This window comes from Bos indicus x Bos taurus, chromosome 10 (genome assembly GCF_003369695.1).
Source record: "Bos indicus x Bos taurus breed Angus x Brahman F1 hybrid chromosome 10, Bos_hybrid_MaternalHap_v2.0, whole genome shotgun sequence".
Classification (NCBI taxonomy): Eukaryota; Metazoa; Chordata; class Mammalia; order Artiodactyla; family Bovidae; genus Bos; species Bos indicus x Bos taurus.
In genome coordinates, this window is record NC_040085.1 from 67,988,760 (window position 1) to 68,016,211 (window position 27,452).

At 40.6% G+C, this 27,452-nt stretch overlaps 1 protein-coding gene across 1 annotated transcript in view; it reads left to right on the forward strand.

The window, feature by feature from the left end:
- SYT16 (synaptotagmin 16) overlaps window positions 1-27,452 on the forward strand; it is a 298,738-nt gene that overhangs the window by 249,156 nt on the left and 22,130 nt on the right. Inside the window, exons 3-5 of the mRNA XM_027554269.1 lie at window positions 12,798-13,010; window positions 18,658-18,914; window positions 24,998-25,438. Of these exons, the coding sequence (XP_027410070.1) occupies window positions 12,798-13,010; window positions 18,658-18,914; window positions 24,998-25,438 (911 nt within the window). The remainder of the gene's footprint in view (window positions 1-12,797; window positions 13,011-18,657; window positions 18,915-24,997; window positions 25,439-27,452) is intronic.

Here is a 27,452-nt window from a genome sequence, read left to right on the forward strand (position 1 = left end):
TCCCAATTTGGAACCAGATTGTTGTTCCATGTCTGGTTCTAACTGTTGCCTCTTGACCTGCATACAGGTTTGTCAGGAGGCAGGTAAGGTGGTCTGGTAATTCCATCTCTTGAAGAATTTTTCACAGTTTGTTGTGCTCCACACAGTCAAAGGCTTTAGCATAGTCAATAAAGCAGAAGTAGATGTATTTTTCTGGAATTCTCTTGCTTTTTCTATGATCCAATGGATGTTGGCAATTTGATCTCTGTGTTTCCTCTGCCTTTTCTAAACCCAGAGTGAATATCTGGAAGTTCTCGGTTCACATGTTGAAGCCTAGCTTGGAGAAGTTTGAGCCTTACTTTGCTAGCGTGTGAGATGAGTGCAATTGTGCAAAAGTTTGAACAGTCTTTCCATTGCCTTTCTTTGGGATCACCTAGTGGCTCAGTTGATAAAGAATCTGCCTGCAATGCAGGAGACCTGGGTTCGATTCCTATGTCGGGAAGATCCTCGGGAGAATGGAATGGCAATGCACTCCAATATTCTTGCCTGGAGAATTCCTTGGACACAGAAGCCTGGTGGGTACTGTCAATGGGGTTTCATAGAGTCAGACACAACTGAGTGACTAACACTTTCACTTTCACTCACATCCATACATGACTACTGGAAAAACCATAGCTTTGACTATATGGACTTATATATCTTAGGGTTGCAAAAATTTCTTATATGTTTTTTCCTAGGAGTTTTGTAAAGTTTTACAGTTCAATCTATGATTAATTTTTATACCCACACACATAGTGTGAACTATGGGTTGATGTTCTACTTTATTAATAAAATTAGTTTTGCTCAAGCATACTTATTTGAAAGACTTCAGTTTCCCCCATTAAATTGCTTTGGAATCTTTTTTAAAAAACAAAAACAAACAAAAAAACAGTGGACCATATTTCCGTAGTCCTATTTCTGGACTAAATTCTGTTGATTAATTAGTTTACCTTTTTGCCATTATCAAATTGTTGATCAGTGTAGCTGTATCGTAAGTCTTAAAAGCAGGTAGGTTGGTACTCCCACTTTGTTCTTTTTAAAAATTATTTTGAATATTCTAAGTCCTTATGTTTCCTTATACACCTTAGAGTATGCTTGTCAAATTTTACAAAATGTCTGCTTAAATATTGGTTTAGATTGCATTAAATCAGAATAATTTGGGAAAATTAATATCTTAACAATACTGAGTCTTCTCTAATTTTTTTCTCAGGAATATTTTATTGCTTTTGGTATAGTAGATTGGAATGCCTCCTGTTAAACTTTAGGATATAGGTATATAATTTTCTATATTTGTGACATCTTTGTCAGTTTTTTTCATTAGTATTATGCTGGCCTCATAAAGTGGATTGAGAAATGCTCTCTTTTCCTCTGCTTTCTGGAAGAGTTGTATAGATGTTGGTGTTATTTGACCTTCATAGAACTCTGTACCTCAAAACTGCAGAATGTTTTTTCTTTTTAAGTCACATTATCACAGTGGACTGTATGTTGAGTCATACAAATCTATACACTTACTGATTTTTTTCTTAGTTTCTCTATCAACTAACTACTGAGAAAAGGGTGTCAAAATCTCTAGTTTTGTTTTGAGTTTGTCTGTTTCTCTTTTGAGCTTGGTTAGTTTTTCCATCACATGTTTTGAAACCCTGTTAATAGTTTCATACACACTTATAATTTTTATGTCTTCATGAGTTGATCATTTTATTGTTTTAAAATATAATTCCTCTCTGGTAAAACTACTGTCTTGATGTTAATAGCTGCGTCAACTTCTTTATACTTACAGTTTGAATAACTTATTTTTTAAATCCTTTTGCTTTTAACTTGTCTTGATAACTTGTATTTGTACTTATGGTCATTAAATAATTGGGTCTTGCTTTTTTATTCAGTTTGACAATCTTTACTTTCAAATGTGGTCTTTATTTCATTTGCATCTAATGTGTGGAAATTATTGCATTTAAGTATATCATTTTGCTATTTGCTTTCTAAATGTTGCTTCTGATTTTCATCTTCTGTTGCTCTTACTAGTTTCTTTTTGTGTTAATCATCTATGTGCTTAGTTTTCCATTTAAATTCCTCTAAAATTTTAGCTATACACATTCGTATTTTCTTTTTTCATGGATTTTCTAAGAACTACACATGCATCCTTAGTTTATCACAGTCCACTTAGAGTTAGTATTGTACTGCTTTATGTTTGCTCTTTGTTGTGTGTCACATTATACAACTTTGTGACAGAATAAGTCACTTCCTTCCCCTCTCCTTGTGCTATTGTTATCTCATGTTTTACTTTTCCACAGTGTCAACTCTCCACTCCCACAGAAGAGTATATACTTTCTTCAGTTGTCTTTCAGAAAAAGTAAAAGGAGAAAACATCCAATATTTTTTATTTTTACTCACATATTTACCATTGCTTTTCAATCCTTCCCTTAGATCTGAGATTTAGTTTGTTGCCAGTTCCCTTTCTTTTGACGAACTTCCTTTAACATTTCTTGAAATGAAGGTCTGATGAATACTCTTTTTATTTACATAAAAATGTATTACTTCACATACTTTTTTGAAGGATGATTTCTCTGGATATAGGATTTAGTGTTGATGTTTTATTTTTGCTTTCAGCTCTTAAACGTATCATTTTGTTGTGTTTTGGCTTCCAATGTCTCTGAGAGATGACAGTTTTGTTTTATCATTTTCTAGTATGCAATGCATTTCTCTTTCTCTTCTTACTTTTAAATATTTTGTTTTATCTTTGATTTTCAGTTACTTGACAATGATGTGCCTCACTGCAGAACTTTTGAGCTAGATTATTAAAATGTTTGATTCTGTATGTTGATTTTTTTCTGTATGTTTTTTCAGCACATTTGGGTGACTCCCAGTTCTTATTTTTTCAAGTACTTTTCTTCCACAGATTTTTGTTTTGTTTTTCCCTCCTTGAAGTCCAGTTATACATATTTCAGACAACTAGATATGCTATCCTTGTTCACTGAGGTTTTGTTTATTTTCTTTCCAAATTTTTTATGTTCTTCAGATTGATTACTTTTTATTGAGCTCCTTCAAAATTCATTGCCATGTCCAACCTGCTAAAAAGCAAACTGAATTTTTTAACTTTGAAGATTTAATTTTCAATTTTAAGTTTATTTAGTTTTTTGAATATTGTTTTCATTTCTCCACTGAAATTATCCTTATTTATGTTCATTATGATCACCCTTTCCTTTGATTCTTTGAAGTTATACAATAGATCCTTTAAAGATGTTGTCTTCTGCATCCAAAATCTGAGTCATCTTGAGGCTAGTTTCAGTTGAATGCTGTTTTTCCTTGGTGATTCACATTTTTCTTGTTTCTTTGTATGTCTAGTGACTTCTGATTGTATACTAGACATTGTGGATCAAATGTTATAAAGATATTGGAGTCTTTAATCTTCCTGTAAAGAGTATTGCTTTTCATTTTAGCCTAGTTTCAACAGTGAAATTACTAGTTGATTCCTTTGAGTATAATGGTTTATAGTTTGTTATGTTGGACTTATTTCAGTTTTACTCAGTCTAATTTCTAGTGTTAGCCCTTCTAAAGTTTGAACAGAAAATCTGGAGTGTCTACCAAGCTACTCTGCCTTGGCCAAATTCAAACTCCTAACTCAGACTCTGCTGGGACAGGCTTCAGACAAAATGTCTAATCAAATTTTTAGTCCTCTAGCTATTACTTTTTCTAATTTTCTTGAATTTTTCCATATGTATACATAGTACAGATTTCAGCCAAATGCTTGAGCTAAATTCATATGCAGATTTTGGAGCTCTCTCTCTCTCTCTCTCTCTGGGTCTCTCTTTTCTAGGATTTCCTTTTCCATTTCCAGTTGCTCTGGTTGCCTTGAATCCTGCCCTCTGACACCTCAGGTCAATAAGGCTTGTGATTTCTGCCTGAGTCCTTGATGCCCTGTGCCTCATAGACTTAGGAATGCTTTTAGCAGATAAATAGTATAACCATGTAGTCATCCAGTAATGTTTTCTTCTTTAACAAATTAGATCTCCTCTAGTTTCTACCTTCTGTTCACTCTCTATGCCTTCAGATAGTTTAATTTTTTTACATGAATTTATAATTATTATTAGGTTAGTTCAAGTCATGTACTCTGCTGCTGTCATAACTAGAATCTTCAATATTATAACTTTTCCCTAGTGCAGTGATCTTTATGTTACTCATAAAAGTTTTTCCATGTGACTAATTAATATTTAGCTGTTACAAGTGCCATCTCTTTGTTCATATATGAAATGGAGTTGTCAAAACATCTCATACAAGGTATAGGGTGACATAACAAGTGTGCACAGGAGAACCAGTTTGTAATCCTTCCTCTGCCACTAACTAGCTGCCGACATATAGGTATGTGCCTTAAGTAGTCTCAGCCTTTGTTTCTATTCTGTAGAATGAATGAGTTAGGTTATATCAATGTTTTTCAACCTTTAAAAAAATGTCAGGACTTTTATTTTTTCCCAACAGAATCTTATAAAAATATAAACTGAATTAAAGCAAAACAGCCCTGATTGTACAGAGTGTATAGCTCAGCCTGCTCAGAGCAACCACCCACATCTTTACTTTTACCGTGGGTGGCATTGAAGCTCCTTTGTGGAATCCCAGACCTCCACAGAGCATAGTCTGAAAAAAAAATCAAGGTTGATGGTTTATATAAATCTTTTCCTATCCTGTTTGAGTTAAAAAATGACTGGATTATGCATCTAAAAATGTGGTCATTTTTTTAAGGATCTGAGAGGGGCAGTTGTCACCTTTGACCCTCCCTTTGTGCTTTTTTTCACTTTAACCAACTTCTTGTTCTTATTTCTATCCTTATCCAACCACCCTGGGCAAACACTTGCTGTAGGTACTGAGAAATCTGGTATATTAGGGATTCTTGCAATTGTAGCTAAAATGAGCACTCAGGTACCGCACCACTGAGCACAACCCACCTCTGCATGTCTCCATGTCCCATCTACAATATATGAGCAGTACTTCCCTCCACCTAATTGCTCCTATGTGGGTGGGAAGGAATTAATAAGTTTGGATCTGCACTGATCATTTATAAAGTCTTTCTCCATCTGTAAAATAGCAGCAGACAGGCTTAAGAAAGCCTCTCTTTGCACCACCAGTTGGTGGTTTTGTTGCCTTAAAAGAAACAACAAAATGAGCAGGTGTTGAGCACTGCCCACATCCAGACAGCACTGCCCACATCCAGACAGCACTGCCAACTCTTACAGAGTGCTCCACCTCTAAACTTGGAAAAATGCATAGTGAGGGAAGGAAGCTGATACAACCCACATTGTCAGCTTAATTTTCTCTTATTCCAGCCCTCGTTTCTTTCATCCTTTCCCTGAAACAGTTCTGAGGAGTTTTCAAGTCAGACCCTGCAAGAATAGGCATTCTTCCCTTTGCTTATAAATGGCAGGGCTTCCTAGATGGGTTTCCATATAGGGCACTGCTGTGATGAGGAGTAATAATAATAATCATTATTAATCATTAACATTTTTTAGCATATCATATGCCAAGCATTTTTTTCCCCCTTTCATGATTTATCCCACTTAGCCCTATCAACAACTTTAAGATGTAAGGAATATCAAGATAAGGACATTGTAGTTCAGAAAGATTAAGGAACTTGCTTAGATCTCAGACCAGCAAATGGAAGGTCCCAGATTCATAGAGGCAGCTTGACTCCAGATTCTGCCTTCACTGATGTTAGACCTGGACAGGCAGTTTCTGGGCACTGAGACCCCACTTTCCTGTCTTTTCGTTGTGAAAGATGAAGATGGCATTTCCTCTGCCTCTGTTCACAAGAAAAAAAAAAGATTCAGTAAAAATCAAAGGGAGGAATATTCTGATTGCACTGCTATAGAGACTTGGTATTGATGGATCTATAGATAACTCTCCCTTTTCATTCAGTCATGAACTTCCTGTCAGTGCAAGAAGCCCACAGTAGCAACTCAATAGTTTGTAAACAGAGGGAAGGAGCTGGGTGGCCATGCATCAGGAAGATTGCAGAAGAGTCTGACTTTTCTTTGGTGGTGGATACTGAGGTGGTGTCTAAGATCTCTCCAAATTCTGTGACTGAGTGAAGTGAACAATCTCAACTTCAAGATGTGTCCACATCCTTGGCATTTGTGCAACATTTTCTCTGTTATTTTAGCAAGCTAATTGGATGAAGAGGTGATGATTTTAATACAAATTTCCATTTGTATTAAATATTATTTCCCAAGTGCTTAGCTTGAAAGAGGTTTGAACTGTGTTTCAGAAAGCACTATCTTATGTCTGAAAATTAAGTGCCACAACTTAGACAAGACTTCAGTCAGTTCAGTTCAGTTCAGTCGCTCAGTCGTGTACGACTCTTTGCAACCCCATGAATTGCTGCACACCAGGCCTCCCTGTCCATCACCAACTCCTGGAGTTCACTCAAACTCACGTCCATTGAGTCGGTGATGCCATCTAGCCATCTCATCCTCTGTCGTCCCCTTCTCCTCCTGCCCCCAATCCTTCCCAGCATCAGAGTCTTTTCCAATAAGTCAACTCTTTGCATGAGGTGGCCAAAGTACTGGAGTTTCAGCTTTAGCATCATTCCTTCCAAAGAACAGCCAGGGCTGATCTCCTTCAGAATGGACTGGTTGGATCTCCTTGCAGTCCAAGGGACTCTCAAGAGTCTTCTCCAACACCACAGTTCAAAAGCATCAGTTCTTTGGCACTCAGCTTTCTTCACAGTCCAACTCTCACATCCATACATGACCACAGGAAAAACCATAGCCTTGACTAGACGGACCTTTGTTGGCAAAGACTTAGTGATTTTCAAAGATTTAAGTTGAATGAAATCCAGATCCACTCTTTAGTTGTTGATGCAGACTCATTACAAAGAAAGTAGCAGCTGGGAACTTTCAAAAAGGTAAGAATCAAATTTTGAATTTGAGAAAATAACTGATTGGTGAGAGAACATGGAAAATAATGTGGCAAAACCATTGACCTGGAAACCTGGAGACCTCCATTTGGTCCTGGCTTGGTATACACTTTGCCTCTTTGGGTTTTGGTTTCTCTTTGTGAAAATGAGAGAATAGATGGATCCTCATGAAAATCCTTTCTAACCCAACCTATGTGATTTTATATTCTTAATGACCAAACACAGTTGTATAGATTTTGACCAGGATTTTTTTCCTTCAAGCAAGAGATGACAGAAGGAGCATAATGTGGTCATAATAATATTGATGCTGGAGCCAGACCACCTGGGTTTGAATCCTGGTTACAATGTTTATTAATGTTTGCCTGTTATCACTGTGGCAAATTACTGACCTCATGATGCCTCAGTTTCCCCATTCACAGAATGGGGATAATAAAGTACTGATTTCATTGGGTTATTGTGAGGAGTAAATAAGTTATCAGATGTAACTTTCTAGAATAGTGCCTGGCTCATGATCAATGCTGTATATGGGATTGCTTTTATTGTTATAATAGCACCACTATTGACTTCTGTTGCTACCAGTGGGTTTTTAGGAGAGATGATAGGTTTCATTTTTAGACAGAGAATTTCCTGAGATCCTTGAGGACTGAGGCTTAGAATAGCATGTGCAGTTGCATTTAGAATCCCATGAGGAGAATGGACCAGTTATACTGCAGCCTGGGTGCGTTCACTCTCATATAGGGTGACTCTTCTTCCCACTGCTCTCTCCTCACAAAGGAAGCAATGTCCTGGCAGATTTCAGAGTGGGAATGGCAAAACCCCCTCTCGCGCACTCTGGAAAGTAATCTAGATATGGCTCTAGTGTCCTGAGGCAATAATGTCTGATGATTTGTGCACTGACCAAGAACAGAGGTTCTATGTTCAAGTCCCAGCTTTGTTACTTTGCTAACTTTTTTGCCTAAGATAAGTTACTTAATCTCTTTATGCCTCTGTTTCCTATCTCTAAAATGAGAGTAATAATAATTATCCCTACTTCATGGTGTTGCTGTGGTGATTAAATGGAATAATATATGTGAAGTCCCCAGAAGACACCTGGCATATAGTCTATGTTTAGTTAATGGGAAACATTATAATTACTGTTATGATTATGCAACAGGGAAGAGTAATTTTAAATTTATGCTGGATCTGTTTCTGTGACTTTAACCCTTCTTTGGTATTATAAGAATACATAATGGTCTGCCTCAGGGAGATAACCTGAGCAGCCCAACTGTGAAGGATTTTAAGGAAGTGAAACTAGCACATCCCCCTGCATTCTAGGGGACATTTATAAGGACTGAATAGTCTTTTTACTTTGTTTCCTCACCCCGCTCTGCCCCCTGCCCCCCAACCTCTGATCTATAAAGAACCTGGCAACCAGGCCCTGACATGATAGCCTGCCAACTTCTTGGTCAGCCGACTCTCCGATTAAAGTCTCTTCCTTGCCGCAACCCTTTGAGAATCGGATTCATTGGCCTGTCGTGCAGCGGGCAGAGCTAGCTTGGACTCAGTAATGGTTATTATATTGAGTGAGGAGAATCTGGGCTCTGTGGATGATCAGTGACTCACTGGGAAAAAAATCAGGGACCCCACACTGTTAAATTAATGAATTCTAATTCTTAATTTTATATATGAGGAGATACTTGTGGACTAACTCACTTAATTTGAAATTGATGACTTTTGACTCTGAAAAGTTTTAATAGTAAAACAATAGTATACTATTAATGATATTAGTCACTATTAATACAATTAATACATGTTAATGTAATTAAGTATATTAATAGTATGTAACTTAATAGTAATACAGTTCAGTCCAGTTGCTCAGTTGTGTCTGACTCTTTGTGACCCCATGGACTGCTGCATGCCAGGCTTCCCTGTCCATCACCAACTCCCAGAGCCTACTCAAACTCATGTTCATTGAGTCGGTGATGCCATCCAACCATCTCATCCCCTGTTGTCCCCTTCTCCTCCCACCTTCAATCTTTCCCAGCATCAGGGTCTTTTCCAATAAGTCAGTTCTTTGCATCAGGTAGCCGAAGTATTGGAGTTTCAGCTTCAACATCAGTCCTTCCAATGAACACCCAGGACTGATCTCCTTTAGGAGGGCCAGTTGGATCTCCTTGCAGTCCAAGGGACTCTCAAGAGTCTTCTCCAACACCACAGTTCAAAAGCATCAATTCTTTGGCACTCAGCTTTCTTTATAGTCCAACTCTCACATCCATACATGACTACTGGAAAAACCATAGCTTTGACTAGACGGACCTTTGCTGGCAAAGTAATGTCTCTGCTTTTTCATATGCTGTCTAGGTTGGTCATAACTTTTCTTCCAAGGAGTAAGTGTCTTTTAATTTCATGGCTAAAGTCACCATCTGCAATGATTTTGGAGCCCAAAAAATAAAGTCTGTCACTGTTTCCATTGTTTCCCCATCTGTTTCCCATGAAGTGATAGGATAGATGCCATGATCTTAGTTTTAAGCCAACTTTTTCACTCTCCTCTTTCACTTTCATCAAGAGGCTTTTTAGTTTTTCTTCGCTTTCTGCTGTTAAGTGTGGGGTCATCTGCATATCTGAGGTTATTGATATTTCTACTGGCAATCTTGATTTCAGCTTGTGCTTCATCCAGCCCAGCATATCGCGTGATGTACTCTGCATATAAGTTAAATAAGTAGGGTGACAAAATATAGCCTTGACGTACTCCTTTCCCGATTTGGAACCAGTCAGTTGTTCCATGTCCAGTTCTAACTGTTGCTTCTTGGCCTGCATACAGATTTCTCAGGAGGCAGGCCATGTGGCCTGGTATAGTAATACTAATGGAATACAAATGGCCTAGTAGTACACATGGAATGGAATCTCAGAGTTGGAAAAAGTGCCAGTGGATGTCTAATACAGCCACTTCTCCAGTACATATATCCCCCTGAGTACCTCCCAGGCGTGTAGATGGTCCTATACTCTAAAGGTGGGGAAAGTTTAGTTTTGGTTTTTTGGTCCTGTTAGTCTATGGATCTCTTCCATATGTGATGGTCCATCCCATGCTAGAGAACTATGACTAGCACACTGAGACTTGAGGAGACTGTTTATTGTAATGGTGTTCTATTGGATGGTAATGGAATCTCTTCTAACACTTAGCTTTCAATGTCTTGCCATGGGTCTGGTCCCAGATAACAATAAAATTGAGTGAGCTGAAAACAATATGCTCTTAAGTCATTGGATCAGCTACTCCATAAAAGAGAGAAATAGATTGAATGTTGACACCTGTCAGGTAGAAAGTTTGGAGTCAGAGAATTTAGATCCAGAAAAGACCTGGAAAATGATCCATACATTAGAAGTGATCCACAAATGAAGAAACAGGGTCAGAGAGATGGAGTCTCAGCCGCATAGACTCAGCTAGCTAATATGAGCGAGCACAAAGAATAAGAGTTCTTTCTACCACCTCTCTCCGATTCTCCAGCAGAGTGATTAGAAGTGTGACCTCTAGAGACAGACTGCCTTGTTTCAAATTTTGGTTCCACCTTCTCCTGGCAGTGTGATCTTCAGACAGTTGTAGACTTTTCTCTGCCTCAATTTTCATATGTGAAAGATGGGAACAATAATAGAGGTTTTGTGTGGACGAAATGAGATATGTATAAGACACTTAGGACACTTCCTGGCACATTAAAGACATTCAATAATTGCTTCCAAAGAGCCTCAGGAAAATCAGCTCTTAAGCCAGAGAGTAAATGTTTTGGCCAGGTGAGTGTTTTCAAGTATTTTCTCTTGCCTAAAATATGGCCTTTAAATTTCTTCCTAGCCTCTAATTCTTAACTGATCTTCAGGACCCACTGTCCTGTTAACAACCATATCCTTCCCTGGAACCACTGTGAGTTTTGGATGAAAAGAGGAAATGTTTAAAAAATAATTCCCTATTATTTATATTTCCAGTCCATATTCAGCAGATATTTACCGTGTCATCTGCCCTGTGCCTGACACAGAGAGAGTGCCTGCAGGGACACAGGGGTGGGTGGTCTTATGTGCTTCTTATCCTCAGGGTGTGTGCAAGTTAGATGGAACAGTTGGCAGTTAAATAGGTAATTTCTGCCACAAAGCTGGAGGAGGCACTGGCAGGACAGGCTAGAGCGTGATTTTACAGCACATGGAAGGAGCCTTAAATCCCTAAAGTTGACTTAAGAGATCAAGGAAGGACTCTCTGGAAGAAGTGATACCTCTGCTGAGACCTTAGTGGTGAGCTGGATTCTTGACTAGTTTAGATGGGGACTGGAGAAGAATATTCCCGACACAGGGATCATGTGTGAGTGTTGGGGGTGAGAGAAGGGCTCAGGCTTGAGAGAAAACACTGGGTATTCATCAATCCAGTCAACATTCAACAAGTGTTTAATTAAGTACTTACTCCTCAGCATGCATTGTTTTACATACTATAGAGACATCAGATAACAAAACAGGGGATATCTTTATTTTTACGGAATTTATTGGGGAGAAGAAAGAAAAAAATATCAAGTGCAGGGAACAGAACTCCTTCAGGTCAGTCACTCAGTCATGTCTGACTCTTTGCGACCCTGTGGACTGCAGCACGCCAGGCCTCCCTGTCCATCACCGACTCCTGGAGCCTACTCAAATTCATGTCCATCGTGTCGGTGATGCCATCCAACCATCTCATCCTCTGTCGTCCCCTTCTCTTCTAGCCTTCAATCTTTACCAGCATCAGGGTCTTTTCAAGTTTGTCGGTTCTTTGCATCAGGTGGCCAAAGTATTGGAGTTTTAGTTTCAGCATCAGTCCTTCCAATGAATATTCAAGATTTATTTCCTTTAGGATGGACTGATTGGATCTCCTTGCAGTCCAAGGGACTCTCAAGAGTCTTCTCCAACAGCACAGTTAAAAGCATCAGTTCTTCAGCACTCAGCCTTCTTTATAGTCCAACTCTCACATCCATACACGACTACTGGAAAAACCATAGCTTTGACTAGGTGGACTTTTGTGGGTAAAGTAATGTCTCTGCTTTTTAATATGCTGTCTAGGTAAGCCCACAAAGATCCTTAAGGTAGAACAATCAGGGAAGTGTTTAGGATGAAGTCAAGCTGAGACCGCAAAGTTGAGAGGAGTCAGCCAGGTAAACACCTGGGGAGGGAGGGTTTCTGGCAGAAGGAACAACATGGGCAAGGGCAGGAATGATCAGATACTGCTGGAGAAACAAAGAGGACTGACCAGTGCGCGGGGTGGGGGAAGTGGTACGAATGATTCAGAGCGTCTGGGTTGGGTTGTTGGCGATGGAGAAAGGGATTTCTAGTATAAACTAGTTATTCATTATTTTTTAAGACACATACAATGTGGTGTCGCTTTTCAAATCTGGGAAGCTTTTGGAAGATCTCAGTAGCTAATATCTCTTTTCTGAACTGGGTCTTCACTCTGTGTGTTAATAGCTGAGATGAGGCAAAGAGCATATTTTTCATCACCACCAGCTAGAAATACACATAAGATACACGTGTGACCAGATGCTGGTCCTATTCCCAGTCGTGAGCACATGTCAGCAGCATAATGACCCAGCAGGCTGCCCAGCTCAACAAGAGGGCTCAGTATGTTGGTTACAGGGTGCTGGCAGGGGGGCGGCACAGGGAAGGGGGTACCAGTGTTCTCTTTGACCTCTAGCACAGTAGTTCTAATTACCCTTCTGAGCTTTCTTTCCCTGTTTCATTCTTTTGGACTCAAAACTTGTGTTTCAAAAGTGCTTTAAATTCTTTCTACCCACCTTTGGTCTGCTTTGATCCAGATTAATTGGCCACTGTTTCTCTGGATTACCTGTCTCTGTTTTCTTGGGGGCCCCATAGAAGACTCATGGCTCTTGTTTGCTTCCAGTTAACAGCTTTGGAGATGATGAGGAGCTGTCCACATCTTCTGACAATGATGAGGAGGTGATCAAACAATTTGAGATTTCTGTGTCCCGGTCCCAGAGTTTCCGCTTGGGAGCATCTGAGAAAGGAAAGCAGACAGGATTGGAGCATAAACCAAAACCCAGTCACTGTCTCTCCACCCACAAAGAAGACAGCACAGGAGTGTCCACCTGCAAAGGTATTCTTTGCATCAAACCTTTCCTTTATCTAGACCAGGTATGTCTAATGGTAAGAATGATTTTGAGTCACTGCACTGGTATTTGCGAGTCCAGAGAGGAGAGCAAAAAGAAGAGGGATGTCCAGAAGGTGGGACAGGGCAAAAGGGCTGCTTCAGATCTTCCAAGGAGCCTCATGCAGAGAGAATGGATCAGCAGTACCAAAGTCTTAATCCTGAATTGTGGAAACCCCTTCCTTCCTCACAGTTTACTGCTTTGTACATTTTGACAGCTAATGACTAGAATGGTATTTTTTAAGGTTTATAAAATTTCATTCCATTCTGACAAGTACAAAAATGTTATATACATGTCTGCTGATGTTGCACTTCTGTGTCTTTCCTCCCATTTGAAAATGTAGGATCCATTTTCCATATATCTATGTAACCTCAGGAGATAGGTTGTATTATTAAAACAATAGGTATGTTTTACCTTCCAAATAAAAATAATGTGTTTTCATAATATTGAATAATCTTTTTTAAACAACATGTACCCTGCACACTCTCCCTCATGCCCTGTAGTTTCTGGAGCCCAGCCTGTATTAGAATCTTGGGTATGAGCAGGTCTCTTGCCACCCTCCATCTTCATATTAAGTGTACTTTTCACAAAGGGAGAGGGGGACACTCAGGGCAGGGTGAGCACAGCCTGTGACTGTGAGTAAGGCTTGTCAAGGGTCCTTCTCCCTGCCCACCAGGCACACAAAAGAAGCTAGGGAAAGAACAGTATGATATTTCTTAGTGCTTTCCACAGCAAAGGTCTCTATCTCTCTGACTCCTTTATGCCCAGAACCCTGAATGGCATGGGACGTTGAAACAGGGAACAGTCTGTGAAGTGTATCTGGTAAAAAAAAAAAAAAAGAAAGAAGCCAGAGAAAATGTCAAGCTGTCTACCATAGTGACCTGGTCTAAAATGACCTGGGTTCTCTAATCTTTTTCTTCTTTCCTCTGGGGCTGTGGTTCATCCAACCAATGGGGTCATAGTTGGTCTTCCTTGTTTTTCAGCACTTAGTAGTAGGAAGACAAAAAGGAGAATGTAGAACTGAGAGACGATAACAGAGAAGAAATTTCTGATTTGATGATACGGATGAAGTGGGCAAAAAAAGAACAAAGGAGGCAGAAAGGAAAATTAACAAATGAGCCCTAGTTTTTAGCAGGAATATAATAATTTGTGGATCTAATGTAATTTTACTTATTTACATGGGCCACATAGCATTTTATTGCTCGTCTTTTTAGCCCAGGTAAGCCAAGAGATAAACACTCAGTGTAACCAAAGGATAGTAACAGTTGCCAGAGGCCCTCTGTAATCTCCTCACCCTCTCTCCTGTTTGGTTTTTCTCTGCTGTTACATCACAGCACTCTTCTCTCTCCACTGAGAGGGCAAATGTTAGCTAATGAAAGTTAATCGCAGTTGATCCCCTATGAGTAGCTTGTTTAATTCTAAAGCTAATGGCCCCATTTCCCAGAGGCCTAAGTGTCTAGATTTTGATTTATACAAACACACTGTTCTGAGAATTCTGACAAACACTCTAGCCCTCCACCTTCCTGGAATTAGCAGCAACTTTTGTCGTAACTGGCATGATTCTGAGTTTTTTGACAGATCGTGATAGAAAGGCTACATTTTTCTCTACCGGAGGGTGGAATGAGTCTACTACACTGAATGAATTACCTGTACATTTTGAAGAAAATCAGCAGGAGTTTTCATAAGAATGATTAACTGCATGCTAAATTTTAGGTTATCAAATGCCATGGAAATGTTAATGTAATTTTTATTGCGTGATTTTTTCTGTGTCATTTCTTTTTGTTCATTTTTAGATCATTGAATTTGTGTCAGCAGTAAAGAATAATGAAAAGATTAAGCATGCACCCCAGAGAGAATTTTTTTAACTCCTATTCTCTATTTAGCTATTTTCCCCTCTACCTTAAACATGTTTTTCTAAGATCAAATTTGCATGCGTGCATGCTAAGTTGCTTCAGTTGTGTCTGACTCTTTGCGATCCTAGGGACTGTAGGCCACCAGGCTCATCAGTCCTTAGGATTCTCCAGGCAAGAATACTGGAATGGATTGCCATGCCCTCCTCCAGGGGATCTTTCCCACCCAGGAATAGAACCCTCATCTCTTATGTCTCCTGCGTTGGCAGGTGGGTTCTTTACTACTAGTACCACCTGGGAAGCCCCAAGATCAAATTTAATTGTAGACAATTCTTTCACTTAAAGGGTGCATTCAGAATGTAGAACCAGTGAAATTCGAGATCTAAACCCACTTAAAACCTTCATCATATTCCAGCTAAGTTCTCTCTTGTCTCACATATCTGATTTAGTGTTATTGTGAATTAGTTGTCACTGTATTCCTGATAATGTCAAAGAGGGCTTGTCCTAAGTGATCTGAATCAGGAGCTGTGCATGAGGTCTCTATGAATGTTAGATGGGCTACAGAATAATAGCCCACTTATTGGACTTTTTGTTTATTTTGACCAAAGCCTTATTTTTGTTTGTGAAATATTTAGTTCTTAAGATGTTTCATAGTAGCTAATCATTACCTTCTTGGTGTCACTTAAAACAAGCCAGTTATCCCGTGTGTGTGTGTGTGTGTGTGTGTGTGTGTGTGTGTGTGTGTATTTTAAGAGACTTATTGCAAAGAATTGGCTTATGTGATTGTGGGAGCTCTGAAATCCACTGTTCAGAAGGAGAGGCTGAAACTCAGGAAGGAACTGAAGCTTCAGTCTATAGATGAAATTGCTTCTCCTCCGGGAATGCCTCAGTTCTCCTCTTAAGGCCTTTCAAGGGACTGATTATGTTAGGATAATCCCCTCTACTGAAAGTCAACTTTAATTATATCTACAAAATGCCTTCACAGCAACTCCTAAATTAACATTTGATTGAATAATTGAGGCCTATAGCCAAGCTGACACATAAAATTGACCATCACGAATGGTAGGCCAAAGTATGGGTGATGGAGAGAAGGGTCTTGTAGTAGAAAAGAAAGCATAAAAGGATAATAGGTTTATATTCCATCAAAGTGGGATATGGACTAAAAAATTTCCTCTCATAAAATAAATATGGTTGATGTGACACAATTATGCTCTATAATTTCTAAGAAGCCAGGGTACATTTCTCGACAACAGGTGATTACTTTTCTGTATGTGTTTAAGGTGACATGACCTTCTTTAATTTAAAGCATGTGAAGATGCTTTATGTAACAGTGAATAACCCTTCCCCCTCCTTGCAACTTGACTTGTCCCCCAGATTTGCCTTTCTAATTCATTCCTTGCTTGTCTGTCAAGGAAAATGGTTTGTTACATTAATATAGTTCTTATGTTTTTCAGTTATGAATAGCATTTTAAGGCTTTAATGTAGCTTTTGAAAATTCTCTTATTACTGATCTAAGTATTATCACTGTAGGAGTTGAAGTCATGAGACAATTTTATGGGGGTAATTTCTTGGCAGAGTTAGATTTTGTGCTGAGATCCTGCTGGGCACCACACATGTTGATGGATGACCCACTGTTTAACGGGACATTTTAGTGTTCATGTATGTGAGGAATGGATGGGCTAATTAGAGCCTGAGAAGAAAATTCTGCTTTGTGTTATAGGGTTTTGCAAATGGAATAACCCTTGTTCCGTCATTTTCTGGGTCTTGTGTGTGTGTGTTTGCCAAATAACTGAAAGTATGAATGCCAAGATTTTAGGTATCCTATGAGAGTGTTTCCAAGAGGCCTGAAGTGAATTATTAAGAAAAACAAGGCAGATGGAGAACTTCTCAATGGCTTGCCATGATTTGGCAAAATCCCAAATGAGGGGTTGGATTTTGTGCCCTGAAAACCAAGTCTTCCCAAAGATTGTTATATCTGGTCTGCAGAGGGTGATGATGTGTTTTTAAGTTTATGTGTTTATTGTAGGTGGGTCAAATATTGTCTGCTAAACCACTGTCCACACTGCTCCATATTGCTACACATCTGGCTGTTTCAAGTATCTGTTATCTGCATAGCCTTGAAAGCTACTTGAGATTTAATAAAACCCACTTTGAGTCTGAAGGAGGCAGAGAAGATTCAGGAGTTGTTGGGACTTTGGATGGACAGGAAGGAAAGGAGAGGAGGAAGGGCTTGAAGACCGCTGTGAACAAAAATACACAACTGTTGTTTTCATGGACAAGACTGCAGTATATGGATGTTGCTTAGCAGCTTCAAGGACCTTATGTTCTAGCTCAGATTTTTAGACCAATGGTGGGAACAACTGCTATTATACAGTGTGTAAATAAGAGCTGAGTTTGTCATCCTCACGAATCCTGTCTATATCTCTAATTTTCCATCATCCTGGGAGTAGGGGACACTGGAGAAGAGTAGAGGCCAAAGAGAAAAGACATCCTTGGCTACTTTCTGGATGTGGGAGGCAATTTAGGGTGAAAGCTATTGCTTAGGAAGAACAGGAAGACCCTGCCAGTTTTTCCTTATTATCTGAGGGTAACCTGGTTGTCAAGGAAGAGGAAGGGGATGAACAGGGTAAGGGAGCACTGAGAGAGAAGAGAATAACACTAAGGGCTGAGAAAGACTCTGAGTCTAAACGAGTCAGGGAAGATTTGGGAGTTGTCGGGACTTCAGATGGACAAGAAGGAAAGGAGAGGAGCGAGGGCTTGAAGACTGCTGTGAACAAAAACATACAGCTGGTGTTTTCATGGCCGATGAGACCACAGATGTCTACGAGTTTGGTGGTAGTACTGAGTGGGCTTTGCTGGGCTGGATGAGGCCAGACAGGTAAGCAAGGCTAATATTTATGGAAAGGCTGGTGGTTGCTAGACAGATATTATTTCACATGTTCACAGTGAATTTCTGACGGGTTTTCCCAATGACTCAGTGGTTAAAGAACCTGCTTGCAATGCAGGAGATTCAGGAGACCTGGGTTCGATCCCTGGGTGGGAAGATCCCTTGGAGGAGGAAATGGCAACCCATTCCAGTATTCTTGCCTGGAGAATTCCATGGACAGAGGAGCCTGGTGGGCTATGGTCCATGGGGTTACAAAGAGTCGAACATGATTGAGTAAGCAAACACACATAGACAAGGAAACAAAGGTTAAGACAGTTCAAAAATTGTTCAAGTTCTTAATACAGAACTTGGATTTTAAACCCAGATCCTCTGAATCCAGGGGCTTCCCAGGTGGCACTAGTGGCATTAGTGGTAAAGAATCTGCCTGCCAATGCAAGAGATACAAGACATGTGGATTTGATCACTGGGTTCAGAAGATCCCCTGGAGGAGGAAATGACAACCCACTCCAGGATTCTTGCCTGGAAGATTCCATGGACAGAGGAGGCTAGTGGGTTATAGTTCATGGAGTTGTGAAGAGCTGGACTTATTTTATCCTTCTAACGTAATGTACATCCTAAATACGCTCATATTATCATAAAGCATTCAGTCTTCTTGTATCCTATATAATGAACTAATGGGTTTTGGTTTTATGGGCCAAGTTTATCCACCATATAGATGAAAGTGTGTTTCAGCAGATGTTATTTAATGGGTTTTGTTTTAGCAAACTTGATTGGGGTAGTTGCTATTGCCCATTTTCTCTAGATAAAAAGATGAAACATGATAATACATTTGAAAGAATTTCCTTTTTGCAAATTTAGGTTTGGATGGAGCCAGCCAACTGACTTATTCTGAGAATCTGTCTTATGGTGAAGATGATCCCATCTCTGCCCACTCACAGTCCACTTGTGAGCTGGGGGGCACCAGGCACCATGGTGTACCTCCTGGAGAGACCAGCGTGGTCCATAGCCTCAGCCGGCAGTCCACAGAGGGCAGCCTGGAGATGGAGACAGCTTTTAATAACCGGGGATTCGAAGATTCCTATGCTACTGACAGCTCCTCTGTGTGGAGTCCAGAGGCAAGTTGTTTGTTTTTCCTTGCTTGAATATTGTCTGCCCCCTGGTTCGTTGTTCCCCTTCTCCTCCCCGTTCTTCTCCTCCTTTTCTCCACTCCCTTTAAGAAGAAAATTTTTCCAAAAAGGAAGCATTGCTTTGAAAAACAAACACCTAAACAGCCTTTAATGAAAATGTATTTTTTATTTAGATAACCAAGTCCCAGTTCCTATGTGTGCCACTAAAAAAATCATATATAAGTGAAATCTATCAAAATGGAAAATGAAGCATTGGTGGCAGATTGAACCCAGCAATGATCAGGCTTCTTTTTTTATATAAAGGAGTTTTTAGTTCTTTAGGGAGGCTGGATTCGGAGAAGGCAATGGCACCCCACTCCAGTACTCTTGCCTGGAAAATCCCATGGACAGAGGAGCCTAGTAGGCTGCAGTCCATGGGGTCGCTAAGAGTCAGACACGACTGAATGACTTCACTTTCACTTTTCACTTTCATGCATTGGAGAAGGAAACGGCAACCCACTCCAGTGTTCTTGCCTGGAGAATCCCAGGGGCAGGGGAGCCTGGTGGGCTGCCGTCTATGGGGTTGCACAGAGTCAGACACGACTGAAGTGACTTAGCATAGGGAGGCTGGATTATTTCCTTCATAGTTTCAATTAAATGGAGTCTCTCTCTATTTTTTTATACCAAATCTTAAATTATGAATTTTTGAATATGAGAATTATTTGGGAATGAAATGAAAAATACAGTGGCCCTGCAAATGAAATTATACAAGGTGTTATGCTGAAGATCTTACAGTATGAACATATTTATTAGGTCCAAATTGAGCTGAAGTTCTAGGAGATGGCCTTAGTCAGTCATGTCTCTCTGTCCACTGACTTTGCTTTTTGGATAAATCTCTGATAAAATATACATTGCCTAATTTCTTTTCCAGTTGAAACTTACTCCCAAATATGCCTAAGCATCCAGAAGTATGACTGGAGGATTGCTCAGATTCATGTTCATTGAGTCACTGATACTATCTAACCATCTCATCTCATCCTCTGCTGCCCTCTTCTCCTTTTGCCTTCAATCTTTGCCAGCATCAGGGTCTTTTCCATGAGTCGGCTCTTGGCATCAGGACCAAAGTATTGGAGCTTCAGCATCAGTCCTTCCATTTAATATTCAGGGTTGATTTCCTTTAGGATTGACTGGTTTGATCTCCTTGCATGACTTTAAGAGATATTAAATATTCTAATATTTAATATGTCTAATACCTACTTTGAAATTAATGTTGATAAAATAACTCATGTAGTTATATACAAATTTGTGTGAATAGAGGAAGGAGAAGGGTAGATGGATTTTGTTAGCATCAGTCTGCCTGAGAAAATAAACAGGATGAATCTCTTATTAGAACCTGGACTGTCATACACACCAAATGCTCGTCAAGGAGGAGAAAAAAAAAATCACAGAAAATTATGTTTCAAAGCCTGACTGTTAAGGTACTGGAGCACATAGAGAAAGCATAAGGAGATGACACAGGGATATGTGTACTCTGTGTAGAGTATTGCTGAAGTCCAGGGATGGCAACTCAGATACGTGGTTTGTGGCTGGTTAAAAGAAAGCCTTCATATAGAGACCCTCAAAGCTATCTATAGTATACATTTTATTTAAAAAAAAGTCTGCTTCCTACTGGTTTACTGCCAAGAATCAGATCAAATCCCACACACTAACATTCAACATTTAAAAATACGATTCTTTTTGGCTCTCTCACCACATAAACAAAACAGAACTGTGTACCTGCCTATTGACAGTCTGTCCCCTTGATAACCGTACCACTGGGCTTGGAATCACTTTCTCCAGGCAACCTCCCGTTTGCCTGCCTCATGGAGCTTCAATAGAAGACTGGGTGTTGAGGGCACTAAATGTTCTCAGATTCCAAAAATACCCAGACATCTCTGTGTGCTCCATTCAACCTCCTATCTATTTTGAGACAAAAACTGTAATTTGGTGCTCCTACAGTAGAACCTCAGATGCAGTGTGGAGGCAGTTCCTGTAAATGCCTGCTTTTGCAGGCTTAGCTCGCCTTTTAAGAATTGATTTATTTACCTCTTAGCTGTATTAAGAAGCCTCTCTTCCCCTTTGTATCTGGCATCAGGAACACACCGTGGGGTTGTTTACTTTGGGCCACACAGATGACATCAACAGTATCTTGTTAAAACAGAAAAGCTTTCAGTTTGATAGAAACATCTTTAAATCTTCATGGGTTTTGCCAATGTGGCCCAAGTGTTCCCATCTTAAAGGAAAACCCAGGATATGAGAGCCAAAGGGATCATTTATTTTGCCTCAGAAGGAAACCGATTATGCAGTGTGCCTACCTGTTAGGCTGATGGTTTTTGCAAGCATTGCCCTTCTCTGCTGGAAAAGGCCATTGACTTTTTCCTGCAGACCCAAGGCTTGGCAGGGACAATGATGGGAGGGTGGTTGGTGATTTTGAGCGCACAGGGAGGCGGCTGTCCTACTTTTCATCTCTGCTTTCCACTGATTAACTGATTGGCCTTGAGAAGTTAATTAAAATCTGCCAAATGGGGATAAAAATGAAGAGATTTTTACCTTGCAGGAAGGTCAGATGGATTAGCTGTATTAACAGTACCCACCTGAGGAGTGCCTTTAGTTGCCTGGTGATAGGTAGAGTGTGTTGAAATAATTACTTGCTATGAAAATATCAGCCTTCACAAATCTTGGTCTCAGATCAACCCAGGAAGGGACCACAAAGCCCATTTTTCATGAGCCATAGCTTGGATTGTCCCCATCCAGAGTCTGGCTGTTGCCTGGAGCTGTGTCTGATTCAAGATTCTCAGGACAATTATTTTAGACCCTTCCCCAGGACCTCAGCACAAAGCTGCAGATGGAGTGAACGCTTATCTGAATGCAGAGCCTGGTAGATAAGTGGGGAGATGCTCATTAACTAGATATTTTTACCTTGGCATTGACATTGATGACAAAGCTAGGAACTGTTAGCTAATATCAAGAGCAGAGGCTTAAAAGGATGTGAAATTCAAAGTAGTGTGTGTTTCCACCTCCCATCTCCTATCTTATTTCCTCTTCATCTCACACACTTACTATGCATACAAGTAGTTAGAGTGACAGGTTTGTGGGGGAGGAAGGTAGACACCATCGTTTCATATGAGATTTGGGACTTTGAGCATTAATACTGGCAAATCTTGGGTAGTTTTGGCTGAGCATATGATTTTGGGGGCAAAGAATGAGTTATTTAGGCATTCTAAGGCTTTATTCCACTCGCTCCCAAAATGAGGGTATTGAAAACCTATCTTATTAGGTTAATGAAAAGTTAATATGCATATCTAAAAAGATAATGCTTCTTAGTTGGATTTCCCAAAAGTACAGCTTACTTTGTTAGGACATGCAGTCCTAGGAATCAAGAGTGAGGGGCAAGGGAAGTGATACAGGGAAGGGAGAGCCAGTATGAGAGTGTATAATCCAGTTGTCTACCACTAAGTGTGACTCCTGACTTGATCTTGTGCAACTATACTATAAGAAACTGTAGAAATTAGTCCTAGGACATCTGTCCAAGGGGAGAAAAATTTACTGCATGGGGAATGAACCCCCCACATACTCTGGACTTTGTATTCATGGGTGCCAAGAAGTATTCTGTAGATTTCCAAGCCTTGACATCAACGAATAGGCCTTTAGTGAGAGTTGAGAGTTACCTTGTGTGGGACAGAGGAAAGACTTTGTTGGTTTGTGCCAGACAGAAGCTCCTTAGAGCCCAGCCTGTAGGGAAGAAGGAACAAGAGGCCAAGAAGGTCTGAAGTGCATAAGAATGGGCTTTGCGTCCATAAAGGGTTTAGTGTACTACCTGGTGTAAGGAAGGGCTTTAGTGAGTGTTAACTATTATTCCTTATGGTCCAGCAAGCAATGTAGAGATGATCAAGGGTAAGCTAAAATAGATGGGAGTTTTAACAGAATACTGTGACTTGATTTTTGAGTTGGCATAACTCCTTGGAGACTCGCTTCTAATATTATATCTACACTAGTCAGTTGTATTCAAAAGTCTCTATAGCAACCACTTTTATCACTTGAAACTAAGTACCTCTGAATAGAAACACTCACACATGAATGCATGCTCAGAGGAAAAAATGTAAGAAGCCTAAATTTTCCCTTAAACAAGGAGCCCAAGTTTTCTTGGTAGACTAACGTGAGTTTTAAAAGAGAGGGCAATTATTAGACATCTACTAGGTGTCAAGTCCTTTAATTTTCACAGCAACCCTGTAAAGTAGGTATAATCTCCATTTTACTGTTGATTAAAACAGGAAGTGGGAAGGATTAAATAATTGCCCAGTGTCCTAGAGGTAGTATGTGGTAGACTTGGGATTCCTAACAATATCTCGTTCCAGAGAACCATGCACTTTCACCTGAATTCTGTGGGTAAGTTTTGTTGATGAACATGCATTTTTGAGGTCTGTTATTATATTTTTTAAAAATAAAGAGTTCTTTGCTTTTTAAACTTTTAATTTTATATTGGAGTATAGCCAATTAAAAATGTTGTAATAGTTTTAGGTATACAGCCAAGTGACCCAGCCATACATATACAGGTATCTATTCTCCCCCAAACCTCCCTCCCTTTCAGGCTGCTGTATAACATGAGCAGAGTTCCCCATGCTATACAGCAGGACCCTGATTGTTACCCATTTTAAACAGCAGTGTGTACATATTGATCTAAAAATACAAGAGTTCTTTATCTTAGCACAGCTGATACTCTATTACATAAAGAAGAACTGATTCTTATTTACAGTGAGAATCAGACCAAAATTTAGTCATGAGTAAGAGGCATGCCTTCAGAGGAAAAAATCAAATTATGTTGACATTAGTAATAGTTTGTTCGAGGGTGGTTCATTATAGCAAATGTGATTCAGCTCAGTTTTCTCAGTGAGGTCATTGAATCTGACTGGCTGAGGTGAACTGCTGTCTAAAAGTGATATTTCATAACAAGGGGCCATGATTGGAAATAAGCATCAGTTCAGTGATGAGACTAGATATCTACAGAGGCTTGTCTGAGCTGAGTATTTTCCCACAGCTTCCTAGGTGATGCTAGTGGCAAAGACCTGCCTGCCAGTGTAGGAGACATAAGAGACATGGGTTCAATTCCTGGGTTAGAAAGATCCCCTGGAGGAGGACATGGCAACCCACTCCATTATTGCCTGAAAAATCCCATGGACAGAAGAGCCTGGCAGGCTACAGTCCATAGGGTCATTCAGAGTCAAACACGACTGAAGCGATTTGGCACATTAAAACCTCAGAATGACACTCTATCAAGCGGGCACCTTAATGCTCATTTTTCAGCTGAGGTACAGAGAGCATGACGCTTTTGGCCAGGGCCAAAAAGCTATTCAATGTTGAATTTTAATTTCAACCCAGGTGTTCTGTCCCCAAGCCCAGCGTTGTATTTGCTAAATGGCTGCAGGGGATGCCCTCCTAAACCCTTCCTACTCCAAGAGTGACTGGAGACTAGCTGAGACTTCCTTGCGACCTGAGAAATGCAGAATCCCAGACCTGACTCCTGGTCCTACTGAATCAGAATTCCCAGATGATTCAAGTCCACTAGGATGTTTGAGAAACTCTATCCTAAACCTTTTCCACCATGTAGATAGACAATCTATTAAAGGCTCACCTGTCCATGACTCCTGCTAGGATCCGTCTCTGCAGGGGCTCCTGGTTCAGAGAGCACAGGCCCAGGCAGAATCATTTCTCCTGGGAACTTAAGGAAAAGTTAGCTTTTGGCAGTTGCATAATTAACTAATTTTAGACTTAGTATTTCAATTGGTTTCAATGATAGCACTTTGCAAATTGTAAAAACTTTGTTCATTCATTTCAAAAGCATTCATATGCTTTGAAGGCTCACCATATGTCTGGTGCTGTACCCTCAAGGAACTCCCAGTCCGATGGAGAGACCAGGAAACAGATCTTTTTAATGTATGAGGTTATAAGCTACCAGTCCAAAAGTGTGAGGTTCTGAAGAAGCATAGAGGGGCACCATCTCTCCAAGATGCATTAGGCATTGTTCCATTTCTAATCTTTCCCTCTGTCCACAACAGGAACAGGACGGAACCAATTTTCAGGTGCCACCTGGGGTCCCAGAGCCCATCTCAAAATGCGGTGACCTGGATGTCATCTTTGAATATAGAGCTGCCAGCCAGAAGCTCACAGTGACCATTGTCAGAGCACAGGGCCTCCCGGATAAGGACCGAAGTGGCGTCAACTCCTGGCAAGTGCACGTGGTGCTGCTGCCCACAAAGAAACAGAGGGGCAGGACAAGCATACAGAGAGGGTCCAACCCCATCTTCAAGGAGAAAGTCACCTTCGCCAAGCTGGAGCCCAGAGATGTGGCTGCCTGTGCGGTCCGCTTCCGCCTGTATGCTGCCCGCAAGATGACCCGGGAGAGAATGATGGGTGAGAGGCTCTTCTATCTCAGCCACCTGCACCAAGATGGGGAAATGAAAGTGACTCTTGTTCTGGAGCCAAGAAGTAATATCAGTGTGAGTATGTTAAATGCTGCTGCTAATGACGTGCTATGTTGGAGGATCTGGAATTGTCAGCCCTTAATGTAGTATATTCAGCCTGTGAATTCAGACACCCTTAATTTAATTTCCATTTTGCCCATCTCATCCTTTGCACCATGCTTTGCACTTCATGGTACAATGGGGTTTTTATTTGTGTGTGTGTGTGCCCATAGTCCCTATAACCTGATGGATGTATCCCTATCTGTTTTTGGACATGACAGCAGCAGAGTAAAGGAGGACACAGGGAAACTGCGAGAGATTTCTTGGCCTTCTCACTAGCTGATGAGTGGTTCTACCACCCATCCCCCTGCCCTGACCCCAGTGTACATCTCAGAGATGTATGAGATACATCTCATGATGAATCTCAGAGATGGGGCTTTCAAAGTGAGGTTCTTAACAAGTGTGCCTGAGTAGGCTGTAGAGTAGCCCTGAACTCCAGCCACTTCTAAGATCTTCCATTTATAAGACTGGGCTTCTTCCACATGCCCATCTTCTATGTCCCTGGGTTTCAGAATAAGACAGCACAGCTTTTATATCTACAAACAAGTAACTCTCTCTTCCTGTGGGTTATATATATATCATCCAGTGTGAGGCTCTCCTTCTAAAAATCACATAAAAGATCAGGTAGTTACCTTGGGCTGTTGGGCCAATCAGTCATTCATTCCAAAATGTTTATGAGTACCTGCTATATGTCAGGTGCCACATAGGCAGAGGAAGGAACAAAATAGGGAATGCCCTTGCAAGGTGAACAAAACAGGTGGTGCCTTACAATCTGGTGGAGGAGGGCGACAATAGACAGCTAGGGTAGAGGGTGACAGAGGCTGTATTTTCTTTTGAAGGGTCAAAAAATTATCTTTCAGGTGGTAGTATGACATAGAAAACGAGGAACTAAAGGAGCCAACCTAGGTGCCGTGTGGACAGAGTCTCCAGACAGAGGGGCTGGTATATGTAGACACCAGCAGGTGGGAAGGGGCTTGACTTGTCTGAGGAAGAAGAAAGGAGCCAGAGAGTTCAGACTGTGCTGATGGGAGACACAGCCACTTACATTTTTAATAGATGTCTCAAAGTTCATATCTTTAGACTCAAAATCCTGATTTTTGCCTCACAAAATCTATTTTGGGCTTCCCCGGTTGCTCAGTGGCAAAGAATCCACCTGTCAATGCAGGATCCCTGGAGGGGGAAATGGCAACCCACCCCAGTATTCTTGCCTGGGAAATCCCAGGGACAGAGGATCCTGGTGGGCTGCAGTCCATAGGGTAGCAAGAGTCAGACGAGTCTTAGCAACTAAACAGCAACAAATCTATTTACCTGCAGTCTTCCCATCTTGGCTAAAGACAATCTCATGCTTTGCATTCAGGCCCAAAATCTTAGAAGTCATTTGTGACTTCTCTCCATCTGAAATCCTACTGGCTTTTTATTAAAAATCCAACCAGAGCCTGACTCTCTGCTGGATTATTGAAATGGCCTCCTCCTATCTCCCAGCTTCCACCTTTGTCCCCTATAAACTATTTCTAGCTTGGGGAACAGAAGGAGCCTTTAAGACATAAACTAGATCACATCTTTATTGTTGTGGTTCAGTCACTAAGTCATGGCTGACTCTCTGAGACCTCATGAACTGCAGCACATCAGGCTTCCCTCTCTTGTCTCTGTTCAAATCCCTCTTTTTTCCCTAAGCTCAGAGTAGAGTGTGTCTTAAATCCTGGGGAACAGAAGTCATGGGACTTCAGAGGAGTCCTGCATCATAAAGCATGGAGACAGGGATGCTCCCACCCCTGTAACTCTGTGTCGGACCCTGTGCTTTGTGCTGGGGGCACAGAGCTGAGTAGGGGAAATGAGCTGTGTGAAAGAACCTTGAAGTAAAAATCCTCCCATTTACCTGTTACTTGTTGAGCGTGATTATCAGCTAAGCACTGGACAATGCACTGTGACAGACTGAGGGGTTTATAATATAAGGCTGAGGATTTGAGGGGAGAGGCAAGCTGTGCAGTGA